The 23670-nt window shown below is 31.5% G+C and overlaps 2 protein-coding genes and 1 long non-coding RNA gene across 7 annotated transcripts; 2 read left to right on the top strand and 1 right to left on the bottom strand.

The window, feature by feature from the left end:
- Positions 1-5869: 5869 nt before the first annotated feature.
- Positions 5870-10424, top strand: LOC101212985 (cyclic nucleotide-gated ion channel 1). Of its 2 annotated transcripts, none has more exons than XM_031883131.1 (8): positions 5870-6024; positions 6142-6286; positions 6878-7418; positions 7600-7812; positions 8294-8547; positions 8954-9122; positions 9245-9481; positions 9632-10424. In XM_031883131.1, the coding sequence occupies exons 2-8, from the start codon at positions 6273-6275 to the stop codon at positions 10253-10255; spliced, it is 2052 nt and encodes a 683-aa protein (XP_031738991.1). In that variant the 5' UTR covers positions 5870-6024; positions 6142-6272; the 3' UTR covers positions 10256-10424. The 2 variants fall into 2 exon arrangements, with proteins under 2 accessions (XP_031738991.1, XP_004150313.1); XM_004150265.3 differs by having other exon boundaries at positions 5871-6024; positions 8954-9065.
- Positions 10425-10500: 76 nt separating this feature from the next.
- On the bottom strand, positions 10501-15631 carry LOC105434925. Of its 3 annotated transcripts, none has more exons than XR_004215444.1 (3): positions 15342-15631; positions 15078-15190; positions 10501-10859 (listed from the first exon to the last, which is right to left on the bottom strand). It is a non-coding gene; the product is annotated as an uncharacterized LOC105434925 (long non-coding RNA). The 3 variants fall into 3 exon arrangements; XR_004215445.1 differs by having other exon boundaries at positions 15078-15187; XR_969043.2 differs by having other exon boundaries at positions 15383-15628.
- A 1631-nt stretch (positions 15632-17262) lies between these two features.
- Positions 17263-21314, top strand: LOC101214670 (cyclic nucleotide-gated ion channel 1). 2 transcript variants are annotated; one of them, XM_004150270.3, is made up of 7 exons: positions 17263-17426; positions 17711-18227; positions 18317-18526; positions 19156-19430; positions 19518-19629; positions 20012-20248; positions 20330-21314. In XM_004150270.3, exons 1-7 carry the CDS (start codon positions 17401-17403, stop codon positions 21035-21037), a joined length of 2085 nt encoding a protein of 694 aa, XP_004150318.1. In that variant the 5' UTR covers positions 17263-17400; the 3' UTR covers positions 21038-21314. The 2 variants fall into 2 exon arrangements, with proteins under 2 accessions (XP_004150318.1, XP_011651606.1); XM_011653304.2 differs by having other exon boundaries at positions 17269-17426; positions 17764-18227.
- The last annotated feature ends 2356 nt before the right edge of the window (positions 21315-23670 follow it).

Raw genomic sequence — 23670 nt, 5'->3', positions numbered from 1 at the left:
TTTTCTTTCAAATATTTAAATTGACAAGTACTCGTATTTACTCAAATTCACTGATTGTGTTATAAAAGTAGTGCTCTTTATTTATTGAGTTTGGAAGCAATTATGGTTTATTTTTGTTACTTTGAACCTCTTTAATTTGAAAACCATGTGCCCCTTATAACAAAGATTATTGTTGCTTGCTCTAAACGGTTTAGCCAAGGATCTCTAAATCTTTTACTTTGTTATTTACTTAATAATATTTTAACTAATAATTACATTATTTTTATGAAAAATACAAAATTATTACCCACAAATCCACATAAATTTAGAAAGTCAATAAACTAAAATAATTTTAAATTTATACAAAGTTGTGCCTCCAATATAAAATTCTAATCCCTCACTATTAGTATGCTAATTAGTTACGTTTATTTTAGCAATAGCGATATTATATGATTTGAATATTATATCGATGCATTCAAAATTATATCTATGTGAACTTGTTGTCAGGTGTTTTTCTACGAAAAATTTCTCATCTTTTTAAGTCTTAACTTTGATCGATTGGATCATGAGAGTTCGGTAAAAAGAAGAAACGTGTATGCGACCCATCGTATTAGCCCAACAATTTTGACTATTTTTCTTGTACATCTTTTTTTGTTATAGATATATAAGAAACACTCGTCTATTTAAATCAACCCATACAAAACAAAAGTTCACCATTTTCTTTATCTTAAAATCATAAAATATCTATATATTTTGAATTATTATAGTTAATTAATATAGATACATAACAAAATAACGTTATAAGTAATTGTAATCTGAAATAAATAAATAAAAGTTTGTAGTTGACATATGGAGGAACTTAAACACCAAATCTTAAAACATAGTAACTATTGTTATTTTTCTTTAAAAAAAAAAAAAAAAAAAACCTCTATTATCATTGTTCTAAAACTTACAAATATATTCTCATAATATTTTCTCTTACATATCATTATTGTTATTAATTTTTAAAAACAACTTAAAAATATTTAAAAAAACTAAAGAAAAAATCAAACAAATATAAAATTTATTAAAAATAAAACTAGTTACATACCAGATAAGAACTTAAACATTCTTTTTTCCAAACTTGAATTAGTATATGTAAAATTTGAAGATCCAATTTGTTGATTTTGTATATACCGTTGAATGGTTAGCTTCATCAGAATATTGTGAATGACATGATAAATAGACATTAAAAATACAATGAGAGTAGACCTTAATTTACGTTAACATATTTCTTCAAACTGAAGGTGGTAGAATGATAACCAACACAATACATCAAAGAAAAAATGGATAAAATTGAAAAGAGATGGTTGATGAAAGATGATTTTGTTTGCCACCAACAAATGAAATCTTAAAATGAAAGAAAGAAAGTAAGGTTGTTAAAAATTCAAAATTCGATTGTTGGGTGTGTAAAGGGAAGTTCACAATTATATGGATGTTGAAATTCAAATAAGCATGTGAGAAAATTTTGATATTTGTTGTCTAGTAATAGTGGTATATATATAATTTTGTTTATTTCAAATTATAATAAAAAAAACTTCTTACCTTTTTCTCCATTATCATTATTATCCCTTAGCAAGATTAATGAGTTCCGTAATTAATTTTAATTGGAAAAGGTGTTCCTTCTTTTTGGATCAATATGTGATTGTTAATCCTACCTACCATATATACTATTCATCTCTCTTTCTTCTTTTATTTGAATAGCTTAAAGTCCACAACATATAGGATGTTTTTCCAAATCAACTTTTTTTCAAGTGTTCACATTCCGAATAATATAAATTATTTACTTAATTCTTTTTTTTTCTAAATTCTTTTTACTTAATTCTCAATTATGATACAATCAACTTATCAAATTTGTTGATTAATAATATAGTCTTTATTTATAAGATTTTATTCCTTGTATTCGGACAAGGGTTCAAAATTTGGATCCCCTACATTCCTCTACCACCTAAAAAAAACAAGACTTTACACATATTAGGTTTGCACTTTTTTGCTTTTTGAAATGGGTTGTTTTTACACTCTTTTTTTCTCAACTTTAATTTTTCTCTTAATATATATTTTCAAGGTAGAATAATCAATTGGAAAATAAAATAATAAAGAAAGTTAAAGAAGAATGAATTTGTTTTAGGAAAGACAAAATGTGGCCTACAAAAATAAAAAACTTACAAATTAGTGTGATGTTTTTCACACATACTCCCATATACTTTTAAGTTAGGAGTAAAATAGTTTGGAAGTTAAGAAATTTGAGAATAAGATATAAGTTATTTGATATAAAGCTATAATGATGGTATATTTGTAGAGAAGGATGATGTAGGTTGTTCTCATAGTGTTTTAGAATCATTATAATATTTTTTGGATTTGTTTACTTGATAGGTACTTAATCAGTTAATTAGTTTAATTTTTAAATATGCAATATTGAATTCCTCTCAACCATATAAAAAGAAAAAAAAAAACTCTAATATTATTATGTGTACAACACATTTTTGTAATATATACAGATGGTTTTATCAAACATTTATGTGGAGATACTCTTATCCTCGTCAAGACTAGATCATTACAACTTATAAAATAAATGGATACATTATTATTTATACCATAAACTAAATTGTTACAAATTTTGAAAGTATAATAAGATAACTAAATTATTATAAATTAAAATTTATAACAAAATTTATATTGAATTTATTTGAAAGTTGCGTACCTTCAAATTTGGTTGTCGTTTTCTTTACTAAAATTTTAAAGGTCTAAATGTTATAATCGTACTTTCATATGCTATATGTATTGAAATTTTAATTAGTTTATATTATAGAAAAATTGTAGTAGGTGACGGTTGAATAAGAAATTTTGAGACCAATCACAAGTTGCCACATCATTTATTAAGTTAATGATGAAAAGTACAAATAATTAAATTTGGGACTAATTAAAATTGACACATGCTCTAAATTAAAGAGTTAAAATAAATAAATTGGTCATTCTAGTAATGCCACATGTTTTCATATTAATCGTTAGATTAAGTTAATCATTTTAGTTCAATTAAATATTATTTACTTGGACTAAGTTCAATTAAGCCAAAAAAATAAGCTTAATTGAGCCCAAAGACTAAATATAACATAAGTCCATATGGTTGAGCCCATGGGTCTGGTCCATGGACCAACCAGGTTCAAACCGATAAAGCCCACTAGTGAATTCTATAAATAGAGGAATTCTCCTCATTTGTAAAGGGTGGGAAAATTTTGACTCTAGAAGATCGAGAGAGAATTCTTCAAAGAGCTAGAAGACTCCCTCACTCATGAAGTCGACCATCCTCGAAGATGGAAGCTTCTTTAAAGATACAAGCTTTCTTCATCAGGGGATCAAATTCTAGAGATTGAACCGCATCGCATCAAATCAACAAAAATACAACATCAACTCATGACCTTTGATTATATAATATAGTAAATATATATATTATTTTAGAATTTTGTAAATATAACAAAATTATCGTGTTTTCAAATATTTTTTCATCTTATATAAAATTTCTTATTATTTCTTTTTCCACCTTTAATGTTATAATCATCAAGTATTCATTTTCTCACTTTTTAAGCCTTAATCATTCTTTCTCTTAAAAGAAAATATTTTTTTTCTTCAATAACGTATATATTTTTTTCTCCTTTTTAAAGCCCTAATCATCCTTTTTTATACGGAAAAAACAATTTGTTCTTCCTCGTTCTTCCTCACGAGTAGATTTTAATTGGCGTTCAAAATTGGTAAGGGAGTTTTCACCACATCTTTTACTTTTTTTTGTGAATCGCTCATACAAGATTTTTTAAGTTTTATTTATTGTTTTGTTTTTTTGCTTGGTTATGTAGTAAGTGTATTGCTATTTATGCATCCACGAATTCTTTTCTTTAATATTGTCTTAATCTTGATTCTACAATATCAACGTTTCATTAATTACAATATAAAATATAATGGTTGTTAATCGAAGTAATTTAATTTCGTTTGTAATTTGTTTTGCAAATAACGTTACATATGTCCTTACATACATACAAATATATACACATATATGTATATATATGAATACGCTCACAAAGATCAATGAGAAAATTTTATCCTGCTTATTAAAAAATATTTATAATATTAAAAAGTAAACCATTTAATTGAAAATTGACTTGACTACAATTTTTTCCGATTTGATTGATTATCCCAAGTTCTAACAACCACGATTTATTACATTGATTGATTTCAAACTCTAAAGCTAAAATTTAAAAAATAAAAAGGAAAAAAAATTCTATAATTTTACAAATAAGAAAAAGCCAAGACACTAAAGACACAAATATTATTGTAATAGTTCACATGATACAAGTTATGAATATTAAATATTAAAAAAAAAGTTATGAGTAATAAAGACTAATTAAGTTGGGACAGAAACTATCAAAAGCCCATTTTCAAAATTTCTCATATTTATTTAGAAACTACTTTATATCTTTTCTTTTCTTTTCCTTTTTTGGATTAGAATTGAATATAATAGATGGCTTGAAATTGATACCATTTACTTAAAGTTATCAATTAAAAAAGCAATTTATTTACAAACTCTTTTTTGTTGTTGTTGTCAAAGTAAAAAGTGATAGGACAAAGTTTCACGAAAAATAAACAAAGTAAACTGATGACAATAATACATATAACGATGTGTTATCTTTATATTTATATATATATATATATATATATATATACCATTTTAAAATTTTAATCAAAATATTTGTAAAACATTGAAAAATTTTATATCTATTACAAATACACATTCATATACTTTTGTCTTCGGTCATAATTACTGATATTGATAGAATTTTTAAAATAATAGATATAAAATATATTATTGTTATTAAATATATTATTTCAATCCCTACCGTTTATGATATTTCTAACCAAAATGAATCAAAATACTTATAAAATATAGCAAAATTTTACGCCATCCAACTGATTATGGTCAATTTTGTTGATGTTAAAAAGTGACATAAACTATGAAAGGAGTACAAACCGATCGTTGGTCGATTTATTGAGATTGGCTTTAAGCTTTTGGAGTTTTCTTAACAATGTTGTTGGTTTGGACTTTTTCTAAACTCACATCGCTTTTCTAAACCTGACATCGATTGTTCGACCAAACACCTTTTGTTCAGTTTTGGTCGGTTGGTACGATTTTTTTGGTCTATCATGCCCATCTTTAGAAATCATTAATAAAAATTTATCAGTGTCTATCATCAAAAGAATCTAAAATGTTGCTACATTTTAAAATATTTTCTTCAATTTTATCATTGAGTTCAACCAATATATTTTTTTTACAATTTATTTATGGGGATAAATAAAAAGTTTATTCTAATAAATATTTGGGACTCATTTTACGATTTGTTGTAAATTTATTTTAGTGGATTTTCCCACTACTTCTCTACAATTGCTAACTAAGCACTACAAAATTTTAGAATACTTTAAAGTATTTTATAAGCTTACTTTTCAAAAATGAAAAAATCAAAACTTTAGGTTATCAAATGAGTTTTGGTAAATATTTCTTTTTAAAAAATTAAACTTATATACAGCAGTAATGAAATTGATGGCTTAGACCAAATAAACCAAAATTTCAAACTATAAAGGACTAAAATACTCCCAAAGTCTTTTTTTAGAAAAAATGTTAATGAATAATTTTGTAAGAAATTAATAATTTTAAAAAAATGTATAGTTGTTTGAATGGTGGTAAATGACAAGAGGGCAGTTGATTTTGATATATTTAAAAATGTCTACCAAAAAAAGAATTTATTTAAATAGATTATAAATAAATTTTATGAAAAGGAGTATATTCTAAATTTTAAAATCAAATTTATAATTTAGGCAAGTAAATAATTTCACCAACCCAAAAATCTTTCCTTCCCTACTTTATGTTTGTTCATGCAACGCAAACTGGAATGAGTGGAATCTTTAATCTTTCAATTCTCCCTTTCTTGGGGGATATTTTGCATTAAAGTCAAGTGAAAAGAGGTGAGAGAATGGTCCCATTGATACTTGATAATTGGTCCTGTCAGACAACCATGTTTGTTTCTTCAGATATACTGAATATTACTTTGATTACTGATTCATTTTGATTTCTTTTTTTAGTCGATTATGGCGGCTCGCTTTGGAAATTTGTTACATAGCTACTGCCCAAACCTTTAAATTGCCTTCCGGATGCACCTCAAAATCAGCTTCATTCTTTGTGTTTTCTAATTTCTAGCTCACTCAATTCAGCCATGGAAGAACGGAGGTAAGTTAAGTTCCCTTTTGGAATTGAAGTTCTCCTCTACTTCTTGTTCTTCTTGTTGCATAACTGTGGTTGTGGAATTTTGGGTTTTAAGTAGTGAAAGAACTTGTATTATAGTTTTCTGTGGTAAAAGAAATGGAACCCACTTGCCATATGTTCTCTCAATTTAATTTATTACTGCACGTTGAGTTAGTTATGGTCATTTTCAAGGGGTTCAACTGCATCTGGGGAAGTCGGGAAGGAGCAAAAGGGATTTTTTTAAGGCAGAACTAACTTCTCACTTTCTTTCTCTGCACTACTAACTTTCAAAGTTTTTCTGACTGTTAGAAGTTTCATAACGTGTTTGTGTTTTCTACTTGGTTATGCTTCATAATTGCTTTAGATTCACAAAAATACTATAACCTGTAGCCGTGTAATTCTATCCATTTCATGAGTTTGAGACCTTTTTGTATGTAGGAACTAAGACAAATTGAATATTTCAAAAGTGAAAAGAAGTTGGGTTTATAGAAAATATACTGCCATTTTGGTTGAGTTATGACTCCTTTGAAGATAGTTTTATTGACCTATGTTCCACTTGCTTTGTCCCCTGTTCAGGAGTCCAGAAAGTTTTCATCTACAACACAGTGAAAGTAAACTTTCGTCTATCGTAGAAACGCGCTCAAGGAATTCAGTGAAAGCATTGAGATCAATTTCAACAAGCTTTACTGCTAGTTTTGATAGGCTTACGAGTTTTGGAAACATAAGATTTGACCGAGAAGTTAGGAGTAAAGGTTTGGGATATCTTAAATCTCTGGTTGATAAAAACCCAGTATTTCTTCATTTGTGGAATGAAATACTTGTCATGTTGTGTGTGATTGCTACCTCATTGGATCCTTTGTTCTGTTACACCCTGTTGGTTGATGAAGGCAAAGGATGTGTTAGATTTGACGACAAAATGAGAAAAGTAGTTGTAATTCTTCGCTCAATCATAGACTTCCTCTACATAATTCTCATTGTCTGTCATTTTCATTTTGGATATTCCACATTTTATAATGCAAATCCTGATGAAGCCGATGATGGTGTTTGGACAAGAGCTTGGAGATTCTTTTTCTCTTACTTCACAGTTGACGTTCTTTCAGTTCTTCCACTCCCCCAGGTTTGAAACATCAGCCTCTGCAGGCTTAGATTCTATCAATCTCTAGTTTTCCTCCAATTTTCTAATCCTTGTATTTCCTTGAAGGATTTGATTATATGTAGACCCCCAAGACGATCCTGGCCTTTTATTTATTTAGGGTGATGATATTATTCTGATGCATGTGAAAGATACTCGTGTGCAGGTGGTGGTTTTAATTCTCATTCCAAGCTTAAGAGGAAATGGATTTATATACGCAGTGAGGTCATTGAAATATATTCTCATCGTTCAATATTTGCCAAGGGTCTTTCGAATCTACTCATTCTTAAAGAAAGTTAGATGGACTTCGAGCATTCTCCCAGAAAGTGCCGGGGCTAAAGCTGTATTCAATCTCTTCCTTTATATGCTTGCAAGCCATGTACGTTAACCGCCACTTTTGTGCTTGTTTTAGTTTTTTCATCTTTTTTTCGATGGATTACACTACACTCAAAGATTGATTCAGTTAAAATTTTGGAAGAGAAAAGGAAAGAAGATACAAAATGTGATAAACATGAAAAAGCATAAAATTGATCTGTCTTCTGGTTTCAAAAAGCAATCTGTGACATGAATGCTTCAAGCTGTGACAATACATAATGTCATAACCATGCTTATTCAATAGTATTATATTTCACAGTGCATTTGCAAGAGAATACCAGGATGTAGGCTCATTTATCAACCTTCATTTTTGTTCGTTTTAAAGAGTTAGTACGTGGTTTCTTGATTATCAATATAGGTCAAACTATTAGTTTGTTTTGGTGAAGAACATGCAGAAGCGTATTCTGTAGAAGTAGATAATTGATACCAACAGTTACTCTCGTGTGCTTTCTTCTAGCAAGCTTTTAATAATATTGCTCTTTTAGGTTATTGGAGCGTTTTGGTACTTGTTCACTATAGAGAGAAAAACAACTTGCTGGGAAGAAAACTACACAAATTGGTCTCTAAACTGCAATTACGTAGGCAACTTGAGTGTCGACACCATTTGCTCTCCGAAAGCTGAAAATGATTCCAATTCTTTTAATTTTGGAATATTCAAAGACGCTCTTCCTATTGTGGGATCAAGAGAGATCGTGAAGAAATTTTCTCTCTGTTTTTGGTGGGGTCTGCAGAAATTGAGGTTTTCCTTCAAAAGATTCTCTACTCTCTGATACATTTTTTTGGATTTACTTTTACCAGTCAATAGCTCATTGTACTTGTGCTTCTTTGGCATTCTTGTTATGTGAGAAACTAGAAAGTACTTACCTAGTAATGCATATTTTTTGAGCAAGATAAAGACATTGTTTGACTGAGTTAAGGTATCATTCCACATTTATGCCTTGTTCTCGCTTGACATTTTTCTTTAAGAGTAGTTTTTGTGCTTCTGCAAGAGAAAAGACAGATGAAGTTTATTGATTTATCATAGATACAAGATTCTTGTCCGAAAATGAAAGGGCTTTACAAGTTAGAACTTGGCAACTCACCTAATTGGAAACTCACTTTACAAGATTTTTCTTCTGACATGCCTCAATTGTAATGTGTTGCAGTTCCTTGGGTCAAGATCTCAAAACTAGTAACCATTTGTGGGAAATCTACTTTGCAGTCACCATTACCATTTCTGGCTTGGTATTATTTGCTCTTCTTGTTGGAAATTTGCAGGTCAGTAAGCCTACTTCAAACTCGTCAACTAGGCGCGTTAGGCCCAGTTTTGCTTTGGCAAGTAGAATAGCATACAGTAATTAGTTATTTTGATGGTTAAAAGTTTTAGTTTACACATAATCCCTCGACAGTATCTGATCTGACGAGTTATTCTTTTTTTCTTGTGTAATATTTAATAGACATATCTGCAATCAACCATAGCAAGATTGGAGGAAATGAGATTGAAGGGGCAAGATATCGAGTTGTGGATGTCTTACCATTCCCTCCCACCCAAGTTGAAGAAAAAGATTAAAAAGTATGAACGGTACAAGTGGCGAGAAACCAAAGGCGTTGACGTGGAGCAGGTTCTTCGTAATCTTCCAAGAGATCTAAGAAGAGACACCAAACGACATCTATGCTTGACTCCACTCTTAAGTGTAAGTTTGTTGTCTCATTCAGGTTTCAACATTGAGCATGCTGTTTTAAAAAAATGCACAAGTCCAAAACCACCTACGTTTAATGATAATGGCCTTGTATATGGCATTAATTAGTTGCCACATTCTTCTGGTTGATAATATGTTAAAAAGGTTTCAAAGCTTCAAAACGTGGACGATAAGCTTCTGGATGCCATATGTGATTATCTAAAGCCAATGCTGTACATTGAGCGAAGCGTCATTGTTCAAGAAGGAGAGCCACTGGATGAAATGGTGTTCATAATTCAAGGCAAAGTAATGATCTACTCAAAAAGAGACAGTGAAGCTGTAGATAATTCCTCAGAGTCAAGATGGCTTACAAAAGGTGACTTTTATGGAGAGGATCTTCTAGATTGGGCACTGCGAAATCCTGCTTCAACCACTGTCCCCATATCGACCAAAACCATCCGTGCGCACACGAAAGTTGAGGCGTTCGTCCTCATGGCAAATGATTTAAAAACTGTGGTCTCGAAATTCTGGTGGCTTTTCAGCAGAAACTCTCCTAGTTTGAAAGCAATATGGGCACCGTGGGCGGCTTTAGCTTTGCAGTTAGCATGGCGGAGATACCTAAAAAGCAAGAATGAGAAGGATGAGTGTAAGTCTCAGCTGGCTATTGAGAGAAGGAATGTTGTTCCGCATTCAAGTACCCGACTTCTTAACTCTAACTTGGCTCGAGTCCTTCGTGTTCTTAAGCTAAAGGCCAAAAAAGCACAAGCAGCTGAATCCAGCAGAGTCTGAGTAATAATGTATTGTGTGCTTCTTATTTAATTGTGGATTGCTTCCTCTGTATATTCATTCCACTCTTTAGCTTCTCATCATGACTGTTTCACCGTTTCCAGGTTTTAACTGCCAATATTGGTCTCTCTATGTTTTTACTTCTAAACCTTCCGCCTAAAGTTTACTCAAATCTTGTAGTTGAAATGTCGTTTTATACCCGAATCTTATAAAAACTAGGACGAGTAACCTTTTTATGTATTAGCTAATTAGCATCAAGTAAAAATACAATAAATGTCTATATACCGACCTGTTTACACCCAAATAATTCAATACAATAGTGTACTCATGCTTGCAAACTCCCAATAATCCAGAGTATCCGTAGAAATCTTAACAAATTAGTTATCATTTTGTAAGATAAATATAGTTAAAAGTTAGTTTGAACTTCTTTTTTAACCAGAGATTTAACTAGATACCTTGTATTATTTGAAATTACACACATAACTGAAAATAACATCTTGCTCCCAAAAGCACGGTGGACGTAGGAATATTTGTCGAACCACTTTAAAAATCTTGAGTCTTCATCTTCTCCTTCTTCCTCTCTTCATCTTCATCATCTAACCATCTTCTACAAATTAAGTCATCCGTAAAATCAGAAAAACAGAAAAAAGAAAGAAAGAACAAGAAAGCTTGAAGATGTTTCTTTAATCTTCTGTAATCTACATTTACACACAAAGTGAAAAGAAGGGGAAAGGAAAAGACAATAGAGAACATGGAATAATGAAAAGTGTAATCTTCTCTTTGTATCCATACACGTGGATGTGCTCCTTCAATTTGGTATCAAAGCCTGCGGAAAGATTCAAGAAAGCTCCAAGAATCACATTGTTGATTTCAAGAAACTCAAGATGCCAGTAGCAAGGTATGATATTGAGAAATTCAATGGTAAGGGAGATTTTATCTTATGAAAAGCTAAGATCAAAGTCATTTTTGGCCAGCAAAAGACATTGAAAGCCCTCACAGATCCAGAAAAGCTACCTAGTGACTCAAGAAGACAAAGAAACTATGGAAAATGAAGCCTATGGTGCCATAGTTTTAAACCTAAGTGACAATGTTCTTAGGGAAGTCATTGGTGAAGAAACATCTTATGAAATGTGGACAAAATTGGATGAAATATATAAGTCCAAAGATCTACCTAATCGTGCATACATAAGGGAGGGGTTCTTTACCTTCAAGATGAATGGTAACAAATCTTTGACAGAAAATCTTGGAAATTCAAGAAACTATCTTCAAATTTCAAAGAATTGGGAGACAAGATTGGTGATGAAAATGAATCCTTCATTTTACTTAATTCACTTCCAGAAGCATATAAAGAAGTAAAAATGATCTCAAATATAGAATGCAAAAATTCACCACAAATGATGTTATTTCAGCAATAAAAACCAAAGAATTGTAGCTTAATTTACGGAAAAGAGATTCAACAAATGGTGAAGGTTTGTTCTGAAAAGGGAAGAGCAAAAGCAATTTAAAAGAATACAAGAATGAGAAAAATAAATAAATAATAGAATGCACATTTTGCCATAAAAAATGACACCTCATACAAGATTGTTTTTTTCTAAAGAAAAAGCAAAATCTAAAGAAACAAAAAGAAAAACAACAAGAACTAAGAACCTAAGACAGAAGCATAGTAGTAGAACAAGCCTCGTTGGTGTATTCAGATGCCTTACCTATCTTATAAAATTCAATTCAAACATAAGGTAATAAAAATACTCATGATTGGGTATTTGATTCAGGGTGTTCATTCCATATAACACCATTAAAGAGATGGTTTACAACATACAAAGTGTGGGATGAAGGCCTAGTATACATGGAAAATGACAATGCTTGCAAGATTGTAGGCATTGGATCTGTTACACTTAAGTTCAAAAATCATGCTACCCTAATTGTTTTTTATGATAAGCTAACTGAAGGAGATTTGTGGCATAGAAGACTTTCCCATATAAGTGGAAAGAGGTTGAAAATGTTGTAGAACAGGGAATTCTTTTTAAAGGAGTGACTGAAAAGCTTTCTTTTTGTGAGCATTATGTAGTTGGCAAGTCTACAAGACAAAGTTTCCAAAAGGCTGATCACAACACCAAAGGTATCCTAGACTACATTCATTGCGACCTATGGGGACCCTCACAAACACCATCTTTAAATAATTCCATGTATTTTCTAACCGTTACTGATGATTACTATAAAGATAGTTGGGTTTATTTCTTAAAGTCTAAAGACCAAACTCTAGGAAAATTTAAAGAATGGAAAACCATGGTAGAAAAACAAACTTCTAAACAAGTTAAATGACTGAGAACTGATAATGGTTTATAATTTTGTAGTGAGAAATTCAATAACTTTTGTAAAGAACATGGAATAATAAGGCATAGAATTGTAAGATATACCCCTCACTAAAATTGTGTTGCTGAAAGGTTAAATAGAACCATAATGGATAGGGTTAGGGTTAGATGTCAAATGTCTAATAGTTTAATTCTAAAAAACTTTTGGGCAGAAGTTGTTTTCTATATTGTTTACACCCTTAATAAGTGCCCTCATCACTCTACAAACTTTCCAACACTTGAAGAAAAATGGTCTAAACATCCTCCTAATTTACAAAACTTTAGAATATTTGGTTGTATACGATTTTCCATCAAATTCGAGGGAAATTAAAACCTAGAGCTATAAAATGTATGTTCTTAGGTTTTACATAGGGAGTTAAAGGATTTAGAATGTGGCATCCTATAGAAAAAATGTGTATAACTTGTAGAGGTGTGAGTTTTAAGAAAGATACTATGTTTATGCTTGATAAACCTAATGAAACACTTGATTCAAATTATAAGCCAAATGAGATTGAAGTGGAGCACCCACCAACAATGAATTAAATAAACTTCCTAGTAGCGTTGAGGAAGAAACAGAAATAAGGATCACTCTGCCACCTACTCTAGAAGATGTTACTCAAGAAGAAGAAGATTTATCAAACTATTCTTTGGCTATTGATAGACAAAAAAGGACTATTGTTCCTCCTTCTAGATACAGTGAAGCAGATTTTGTGAAGTTTGCCATAAATGATATGAATTATCTAAATGGTGATGAACCGTCAACATTTGATGAGACAATGAGTTGTCCTAATTCTAGATATTGGATAAATTCCATGAATGATGAAATGAAATCTCTTACTATCAATAATACATGGACTTTGGTAACGCTACCTAGAAATTGTAAGACCATATCTTGCAAATGGATTTATAAACTTATAGAAGAAGTTCTCGGTCTTCAACCTCCTAGATATAAAGCTAGGCTTATAGCCAAAGGCTTTACACAAAGGGAGGGAATTAACTACAATGAAATATTCTCATCGATTGTAAAACAAATAACTTGAACTTGGTGTTAAAACAACATTCTTACATGGTTATTTGACTAAAAACATACATGAACCAACAACAAGGATACATTGAAAAAGGTAAAGAAGATTATCATGTATGTTATCTTAAAAAATCCATCTATGGTCTAAAACAATCACCAAGGTGTTGGTACAAAAGGTTTGATGATTTCATCTTTAAACTTGGTTTTAATAAAAGTTCCTATGATAGTTGTGCGTTTATAAATCCAAATTCCTATTCTTCTAAGGTTTACTTACTTTTGTATGTAGATGATATGCTATTTGCAGAAAAATCAAAATTTGATTAAAAGAGTAGAGACGGCCTTGAAGGAAAAATTTGATATGAAGGAACTTGGAGAATCTAAGAGAATTCTAGCCATCAACATCACAAGAGAAAAAACAAAGAGGTTTCTAACAATTGACCAAAGTAACTACTGCTGTAAGGTACTTAAAAGGTTTAATATGTTAGATGCTAGGCAAGTTGTAATTTCTCTTGTACAACACTTCAAACTATCATCTGCTAACTGTCCAAACCCAGAAGACCTCAACTATGTTAAGTACATGACTAACATCCCCTACTCACAAGTGATAGGGAGTATAATATACTTAATGATTTATACTAGGCCTGATCTATCTTACTCTTCTAGTTTAATTAGTAGGTACATGACTAATCTAGGAAAAAGGCATTGGGAAGCAACCAAATGGGTCCTTAGGTACCTAAAGGGATCTATGAATGCTCAATTAATCTATAAAATATGCCTTAAAGAGCTTTATGGTTTTGTAGATTCTGACTATGCAGGGGATTTGGACAAGAGAAGGTCACTAACAGGATATTGTTTCTTAATTGGAGGCAACCTACTAAGCTGGAAAGTTTCACTACAACCTCTAGTGGTCCTATCATCTACTGAAGCTAATATATAACTCTTTTAGAAGCTATTAAGGAAGTTATTTGGCTAAAGGGACCACTGAAGGACTTTGGCTTATCACAAAAATCTGTAAAGATCTAATGTGTTAACCAAAACACTATTCATTTATCTAAAACCAACAGTATCACAGTAGAAACTAAGCACATAGATATTAAATTTCCCTTCATCAGAGAACAAATCGAAAAACAGGAAGTGAAAGTGCTCAAAGTTTATATTAGTGAAAACACAGTTGATATGTTGACGAAGGTAATCACTCGAATGAAGTTCCTCAAATGTCTTCAAACAATTGGGTTCCTAAAACCCGAGAAGAAGTGACTGCATCAAAAGCTTTGGGAGTCAAGACATACACAAATTTTCACACTATATTTTTTATGGTGGAGATTTATAGAAATCTTTACAAATTAGTTATCCTTTTGCAAAAGAAATATAGTTAAAACTTAGTTAGAACATTTTCTTTTAACTTCTTCTTTAACTAGAGATTTAACTAGTCTTAGGGAAGATCTATACATACCATCTTGCTCCCAAAAGCATAGTGGATGTAGGTATATTTGCCGAACCACTTTAAAGTCCCAAGTGTTCATCTTGTCCTTCTTCCTCTCTTCATCTTCATCATCTCACCATCTTCTACAAATTAAAGTCATTCGTAAAACCCAAAAAAGCAGAGAAAAGAAAGAAAGAACAAGAAAGCCTTGGAGAGGTTTCTTTAATCTTCTGTAATCTACATTTACATGCAAAGTGAAAAGAAAGAAAAATGAAAAAATAGTAGAGAGTTAACCTATTGTTACATACAAAGAGGTGTTCTCTTTATGTACATACATGTGGTTGGCTTCTTGAATGGATGTCAAGCTCTATTTTCTCTGAAAAAGTTACTTGACTGCAAATCTGCTTTAGGGTATGGACTGTGTTAAACACTCGAACTGATCTGAATTGATTTCTTCCATTGATAATTGATGTAATCCAATCTTTTTTTTTCAATTAATTTTATACTATTTGGATTGAGTTGAGTTTTTGTTAAAACTCAGTATTGAGTATGAATGCTTGTTGTCAATCATTATCAATATTGTAAAAGAGAGAGAACTAATTTTGTCCCCTTCAAAATAATAAAGAAGCATTAAATGTTGAATAACAAACATCCAATTATTGGGAACAAAAGTCCAACTATTGGACGGGCTGTGTTCATCCGTTCTAACTCAAAAGAACCTCAAATATAATAAAATTATAAGAAATTTAATATTTAGATCCACTAATGAATCAATTGAAAAAACGTTATATTTATGTTTATTTATTTTGAATAATTTACTGTTTGTTTATTTTTGCTACCAAGTATTGTAGTAGAGCATGAAGTGAATAATTTGGTCATTTCAATTGGCTAAACACTCTTTTTCCTTTTTTCTTTTTTGAACTTATAAACATTTGTTTAAATACTTAAAAAGTTTTAAGTTAATCTTAATAAACACTTACAATTCCTAAAAAAAACTAAAAAACTATCAAATAAAATAATAAACCATATTAATACATCAAATTAAATCTTATGCAGAAGCCATAATTTTTCAAATCTTGAAAAAACCATAACTGAATTTCGGTGGAAATTATGGCCAAAAAGTATGATAATAAAATGAAAAGAAAAAAGACACCTAAATAAATCTTTGGGCGAAAATAAGGATTTGGGCTTAAAATTGAAAAGCTTATGCTAATTTTCCTTTTTCCTACCCATTAATAAATGAGATGTTAATAAAAATAACAAATTATGAGTTTTATTTTGAAAAAAAAAAAAATACGGAAGAGAGTCATGGTTCAATGAGCTCCGACAAGAAATCATGAAACCCAACGAAATTTCTTTGAGTCAAAACCTCTCAAACTTTCTCATATTGAACAATGCAGTGATGATATTCGACAAGAATCACCTACTTCGCCAATGGTTAAGGAAGAGAAAGAGAGGCCACTGGGCGATGGATAAGTTGAATATAATACCACTTCAAACTTACTTAAACATCTTCTGTCCACTTCATATTTTGTTTATTTTACTACCTTCAACATATCTATTTTTTAAATATCTATTGCCTACTAATAAAAATGAAATAAACAACCACATTACAAACTCATGTTTTGGCAGAACACAAGCTCAGCACCATCAAGACATGTACCCTCCAATCATTTTCTAGTTTTGGACCTATCACTCCAAACTTGAGTAGGAGACCATCAATTCATAATCCATCATTCCAGTTTTTCAACATCAATAATCCCTTTTCTGATTCACCTTTCCTCATCCACTCCATTCAAAACTCAATAAACTACACTCAACCCGCTTTGATAACAATTCAAAAAAATAAATTATTTTACCCTTAGGTTGTTACTTCAGTTAAATTTTAGATTGTTAACTAAAAGAACAATAAATAAAAACATTGAACTACCGTAGAGCTTTTAAATGCAAATAAAAATTCTGTTGATTTAAATTGAAACATCCAATTATTTAAGTTTTCTTTTATTTTCTGAAAAAGAAATATCAGGATATCAAAAGGAATTTTTAAATTTGGTCTTCAAAGATGTCGAGAATACAAAGAAATTAAAATATCTTCCTCAAAAAACTCTTTTATGAGAATAAGAAGGGCGTCAACAAAATTGGATGTTTATATTATTGAAAAATAGTTATTTTAAAAAGAAACTAAATAAAATTTATTGTAGAAAAATAACAATATTCAACAACAGCCACTAGAAAGGAAGACTACTTTTAATGGCCGACGAAGCCGTGTATTTGCTTCACCCAGCTTGTTTACTCGTCAATGCAATAACGATATTCATCATCCTATATCCACCAACAAAGTCCTCACCTCGCTATGAATGTAGAAGATGATGCCATACGGTTTGTTCTTACCATACTTATCTTTCGACCATTTTCTGGCTCTGGCCTGGTTTTGTGATTTCTGCTTTTGGGAGAGAGGGAGACAAGTTACTCCATTACAGTTTCTGAAAAAAGGGTTCTAGTTTTTTTCTTTAGAATCTGAAAGGGAGGAAGTAAAGATTCAAATTTGGTTAATTGAGTTCATTAAATAATACTGCTAAGTTTGTTTTATGTTTGTTCGTGTGTTTCATAGGCAGATCATTTATAAATTATTATTTTACTTGTGTTTTTTTCTTTTTTTTTAGGATTCGGTCTTTCTCTCATGAACATCAGTCTGAGAATCTTTCTTCCCATGTAGACATTCACTCGACGAATTCCGTGGGATCAGTGCCAACAAGACTTGAGTCTCCTACTGATAAACTAACCAGTTTTGGAAACATTCATTTTGATGAAGAAGTCAAGAGTAAAGGATTGAGCTCCATAAAAAGATCTATTGAAGGAAATTTGCTATTTCTTCATCTGTGGAACGATGTGCTTGTGTTGATGTGTGTAATTGCGACCTTACTGGACCCTCTGTTCTGTTACATCCTATTAGTTGATGAAGAGAAAAGCTGTATAGAGTTTGACAATAAGTTAATGGTCACGGTTGTAGTTTTACGTTCGCTTGTTGATTTTGGCTACATACTTCTCATTGTTTTTCATTTTCGCATTGGTTATACTGCCCCGAATGATGCAAGTAGTGGAAGACTTTGCACATTAGCTACAAGATATCTTTTATCTTACTTTACCGTTGACGTTCTTGCTGTTCTTCCTCTCCCACAGGTTTGGACTATTATTCTGCCTAAGTATAGTATTCGGAACATTAAAGTTATATATGTTATCCAGTGACATGTGAGAAAACATGTGTGCAGGTGGTGATTCTAATAGTCACTCAAGGAACAAAAGCTTCTCATTTAACCGCTCTAAGGTCATTGAAATTTATCCTTATATTTCAGTATTTTCCAAGGGTGTCTCGAGTTTACTTATTCTTAAAGAAAGTTAGATGGAGTTCTGGAATTTTGCCCGACTCTGCTGGAGTCAAAGCTTTATTCAATCTCTTCCTGTATATGCTTGCAAGTCATGTACGTTCACCGCCAATCTTTATCTTGTTATTTTCTTGCATACCATTAATTAATTGCTACTTATCTTTAAGGATTCATCTCATCTGTATTCAGTAAAAAAACAGCTTAAGTTGAGAGGCTTTCAGAGTGAGACTGGCATTATTCAAAACTCAAAAAATTTGGAAAGCATTGATCGTATAAGTGGATACTTTTTCTTAGGTTAGTTAAGAGCTAATTAGGAAAGTTTTGCATTGAGTGATATAGTGTAGTCGGTCTTAAACTCTTCTTGAACAAGAGCTCATTATGTCTCATTAACTGTTTGTTTCTTTTTCTCAAATCAGAGGATATTTATGAAGACTACAAAATAACCTGTTAGGTATTATGGGTTTCTTTGGCGTTGGAAATAACGTGTCCTTGTGCTTTTCCATCTTATCTTATCAACTTGGTTGTTCAGTGAAAGTAGTGTGGATTTCTGTTCGAAATTGTAAAATCATTGGTTGTGCTGATTCCGGCTAAAAACACATTTTTTAAGTAATTAGAAAATCATTCCAAACATGTTCTCGGTATTTCAAACATGCCATCAGTCTTCTGTACTTCTGTACATTTGCCCATATCTTAGCATTAACTCAGTATCTATCTGTTCCTTCCAGGCCTTTGGAGCCTTTTGGTACTTGTTTTCTGTTGAGCGTAAAGCATCCTGCGTGCAAATAAGGTGTAATAGTCATCCATATTGCTCTCGGATGAATAACAACAGCTCTTTTGAGAGATCATGCATAAATGATGTTTGCTCTGGAACAGCATCAAATGTCACAACAGCTTTAGACTACGGAATATTTGATGATGCCCTGAATTCTGGCGTTGTCTCTTCGACTGATTTCATATGGAAGTTCTCTTATTGTTGTTGGTGGGGTCTGCAGAATCTAAGGTCTGTATTCAAAAGCCTATGTCTTATGTATTTGTTCTCCATCCCTACTCTACGTTTACATATTTGATCACTTCCTACTTTTCTCAGTTCTTTGGGTCAAGGCCTCAAAACTAGCAAGGATATATGGGAAATTTACTTTGCCATCTCCATAACGATTGCGGGCCTGGTATTGTTTGCACTTCTAATAGGAAATTTGCAGGTCAGTGTCAATTTAAGATTCATCTATGATTTCATGATCTAGAAATAAATGTTTCAGTACATGGTAACATGGTGATAGAACCCAAATTTATTGAAAGGTAGAAGATAATCAAACGCATGAGAAACCAAGTGTTCAGGGTATTTGGACCATTCTCTTGCAATCTCTCTCACGCCTTAAGTCACTCACCAAAATAATGGATATCTTCTTGATTCCCCGCCCTTTCTATTTTTCTAACCAACAGGCGTAACGAATTCCCAAACTAATTACTAGTATACCTTTAATACCCACTAATATTCCCATATCTATTCTACTAGCATTGCTGTTACAAGGTTTAAAGGCAACACCAGTAACACCCTGACATGGCAATTTGATTGCAAAACAGACATATCTTCAGGCAACAATTGCTAGACTGGAGGAAATGAGATTGAAGGGGCAAGATATTGAACTGTGGATGGCCTACCATTCTCTCCCGCGTGATCTAAGGAATCGGATCAAACAATACGAGAAGTATAAATGGCGGAAGACTAGAGGTGTTGATGTTGCTAACATTCTCAATAATCTTCCTAAAGACCTTAGAAGGGACACAACAAGACATCTTTGCTTACGTGCAATCAAAAGTGTAAGTTTCTCGCTCTCCTTTCTGTTTCCATTCATGATGTTGTGTCTGACTTCCATGGTATTGTTGTAATATGTGGTAAAGGTTTCAATGTTTCAAAACACGGACGAGAAATTCTTGGATGCCGTCTGTAGTTATCTGAAGCCAAGGCTATATATTGAACGTAACTTCATCGTTCGTGAAGGAGAACCGCTAGACGAGATGATCTTCATAATCCATGGAAAATTATGGATCTATTCCAATTCCAGTAGGAGTGATGAAATATCAGGTTCTTCTGAGAGCCTTACAAAAGGTGATTTCTTTGGAGAAGATCTCTTGAAATGGGTATTGAAAGATCCACTCTTAACCACTGTTCCCATGTCCACAAAAACTGTGTCTACACACACCAAAGTGGAAGCATTTGTTTTAACTGCAAATGATTTGAAGAATGTGGTCTCCAAATTCTGGTGGCTCATCAGTCGAGAGCTTAGAAATGATCCAAACTTAAAAGAACGATGGGCTGCATGGGCTGCTGTCGTCTTGCAAGCTGCGTGGCGTCGTTACTTCAAGAATAAGCGTGAAAGAGAGAAATGTGAGCAAAGCGTAGTGGTTGAAATTGGGAATCCACAACCTGCAGCCACCACCACAAGCCTTCATGCCTCTAGATTTATTGCTCGCATAGTACGTGCTTTAAATCATAGAAGAAAAAAAGGGATTGGAAGCAATGACGAAGCTGGACCTAGCAACAGCAATGGCTTGCAAGAACAGAGCAATGAAACACCCTTTCCTCCGGAGTCTCCACATGTTCTCTGAAAGTGATTGAAGTTCAATTTTGTTGAAGTCTTAAATCCCGAATTCAAAGTTCATGGATACGTATGTATGTGACCATATCTTCATTACTTGGGTGTGGACAATCTACCATGAAGATATATGGCTGCAATCCTTCATTACTTTTCATATCCCCACCAAAATTAATCAACTCTTCAGTACCCTTTTAAACTTAACGACTAAAAATATTACATTTTAAAAACCTGAGAACTGTGTTGCCTAACCAACTTCAAATATTAATATTTGGTCTATCCAATTGAAATGTGGATGAAGTTCAGTTGGTTGACTCTCTCCCTGCAGTGTTTTCAATGACTCTACCCGTTGGCAACTTCATAACTCAACATTAATAAACTCTTTTAAGTATCTAGCAAATTGTGTTAGAGAAGAATCAAATATGACAAGGCAGAACAGTCACCAACAAATACCTTGAACTTCCCTCATCAACACAATAAAAGTTATAAATTAATGATCGAATAAATACTTTGTTTAAGTTATAAATTATCCATCACAACAAATACTTTCTTCTGTATTACCTTCCTTTCCTTATTTATTTTTCAAAAATGACGGACCCTTACCTATTGGTTATAATAAAATAAAAAATAAATATCAAGGGTTTTCTTCTTCCAACAGCAACTTTTCCTATATTTCTTGGACACACTTGTGTATAAAAAGTAATTTTTAGAAAATATGGACAAAATGAAAATGATTTTTGAAAAACATTTTATCCAATATCATCCCTTAGGTTGTAATCCATTTTGTTAATGACAAAAGAAAATCAAATGAGATGCTATCAAAAAGAAGAGAAGAAAATACCAAATTTTAAACTAAAACTTGAACAATGGTCCTAATTTTAACCTCAAACTTGAATAATTGTTTTGACATACCTTATTTATTGATTTTGTTTATGTTTCACTCCTAAAATTAAAAGAAAAATGCAAAGTATGTTTTAAGTTTGTTGATTCGATTACGGCATATATGAAAAGTGAGAAGGTTAAATATTTTTTAGCTATATCACAAGTATTTAACTACAAGATTAACTAAAGCACACATAAGATAAATAACACTGTGCACTTTGATAACCCATTTTAACAAATACCACATACATTTGGGGAGCGTTTCAATAGTTACATAAAATAGTTATAACCATAACTAAAAGTAAACTCAAGCTCCCATGAAGATAATCAGAATCTCTTTTAAGACTAGTCTAGGCTCCTCCTAACTTCGTGAATTGATCTTTCAATTCAATGCTCTTCGTGTATATTTTTTATCTTCTCAAAGTTCACATCACAATGAGAAGTTCACATCACAATGAGAAGCCTTCAATATCAAGCTAAATATAATATATCCATTAAACGTTCATCTTGACCAGCTTAACTTGACGAGCTTGTTCGGATCTTCTAATTATCAATTTCTTCATTAGTCTACATACCCGTCAAAAATCACATATATAAATTCTCCTAACATCTTTTATGCAGACAACTTTTTTATATAAGAAGGAAACAAACTTACCTGAATTCGTAGATAATAGGAAGGGTTGGTAATTTAATAATATTGTTTCATAAGAGAATAAAATATTGTAACAGTATAGGTGGAAAATGGTAAAATGTTTACATTCAACTAACAATCATCTAAATTTTCAAATTTTACTCAACCAACAATTATAATCAAATTTAACTTGGAAGCTAACAAAGTACAATGCAAACAAACTAAATCTCAAATCATGGGCTCATCAAAACGAGTTTGAAGATAAAGATTTTTGTATAGTTGATAAAATCATATCATTTAGCAAATTTACCATCTCCAAATCAATCAAAATCAGCCTCCACATTTGAGATATTAGAAGAAAAAGTACTCACCAACTTAGACCATGTTGTCATTGCTTCAAAAATCTTTACTTTCTTGCATTCACAAAAAAGTTTCATGAAACTTAGATGAACACGTCTCCTTTAAAAACCTTCACTTTCTTGCATCAACAAAAAAGTTGGATGTCACTTAGATGAACATATCTCAATTGATCTTTTAGTATCTAATCAAAATTATAGTGTAAATTTTTTATCAAAATCTCAAAATTTCAAGATTTCAAAAGGCTCAAATTTTTGTTTGGAATTTTTTTCTTCCTCCAATTTTGACAAAATTTAAAAATTTTGAGAATATTATGAGATATTATATTTCTGTCCGTTTCAACGAAATTATTTCTACATGTCAAGAATCTTTTGTAATTAACTATATTAGTTTTATTGAAATTTATGTTTTAAAACTCGTAGTTTGTAAATTACATTCAATAATCGGGTTATTAAATGATTTATTAGTGAAATAGGACACTATAATTTTGAATCAAATAAATTAAGATCTCGAGACTATTTTGTGGACTTGAACTTTATGTAGACACATAAATATGAGTTATGTAGAGTTCACAGCTTAAATGGTCTATAGTATATGAATAAGGTTGGACGTCTTATTCTGGTAATACTATGAATGTGGCCTACTTCATGTAGAGACGTGAAAGTGAAGGCTTCCAATGTAAATAGTTTGCATAAGATCGGACTATTGAATATTCACTTTCACATTATAACACTTTGGTGTTTTAAAATTGACTATTTCTTTTTATCGGATGACTT

Source organism: Cucumis sativus, chromosome 3 (genome assembly GCF_000004075.3).
Source record: "Cucumis sativus cultivar 9930 chromosome 3, Cucumber_9930_V3, whole genome shotgun sequence".
Taxonomy (NCBI): domain Eukaryota; kingdom Viridiplantae; phylum Streptophyta; class Magnoliopsida; order Cucurbitales; family Cucurbitaceae; genus Cucumis; species Cucumis sativus.
This window is presented reverse-complemented; position numbering and strand designations above follow the sequence as displayed.

Bases quoted from the DNA above. Each gene is read 5' to 3' on its own strand.
- LOC101212985 (XM_031883131.1), top strand. The intron at 7,419-7,599 runs GTTTGAAACATC...ACTCGTGTGCAG, and splicing joins CAGTTCTTCCACTCCCCCAG to GTGGTGGTTTTAATTCTCAT. The intron at 8,548-8,953 runs GTTTTCCTTCAA...AATGTGTTGCAG, and splicing joins TGGGGTCTGCAGAAATTGAG to TTCCTTGGGTCAAGATCTCA.
- LOC101214670 (XM_004150270.3), top strand. From the start codon at position 17,401: ATGAATGTAGAAGATGATGCCATACG. The intron at 18,527-19,155 runs GTACGTTCACCG...TGTTCCTTCCAG, and splicing joins TGTATATGCTTGCAAGTCAT to GCCTTTGGAGCCTTTTGGTA. The intron at 20,249-20,329 runs GTAAGTTTCTCG...TATGTGGTAAAG, and splicing joins GCTTACGTGCAATCAAAAGT to GTTTCAATGTTTCAAAACAC.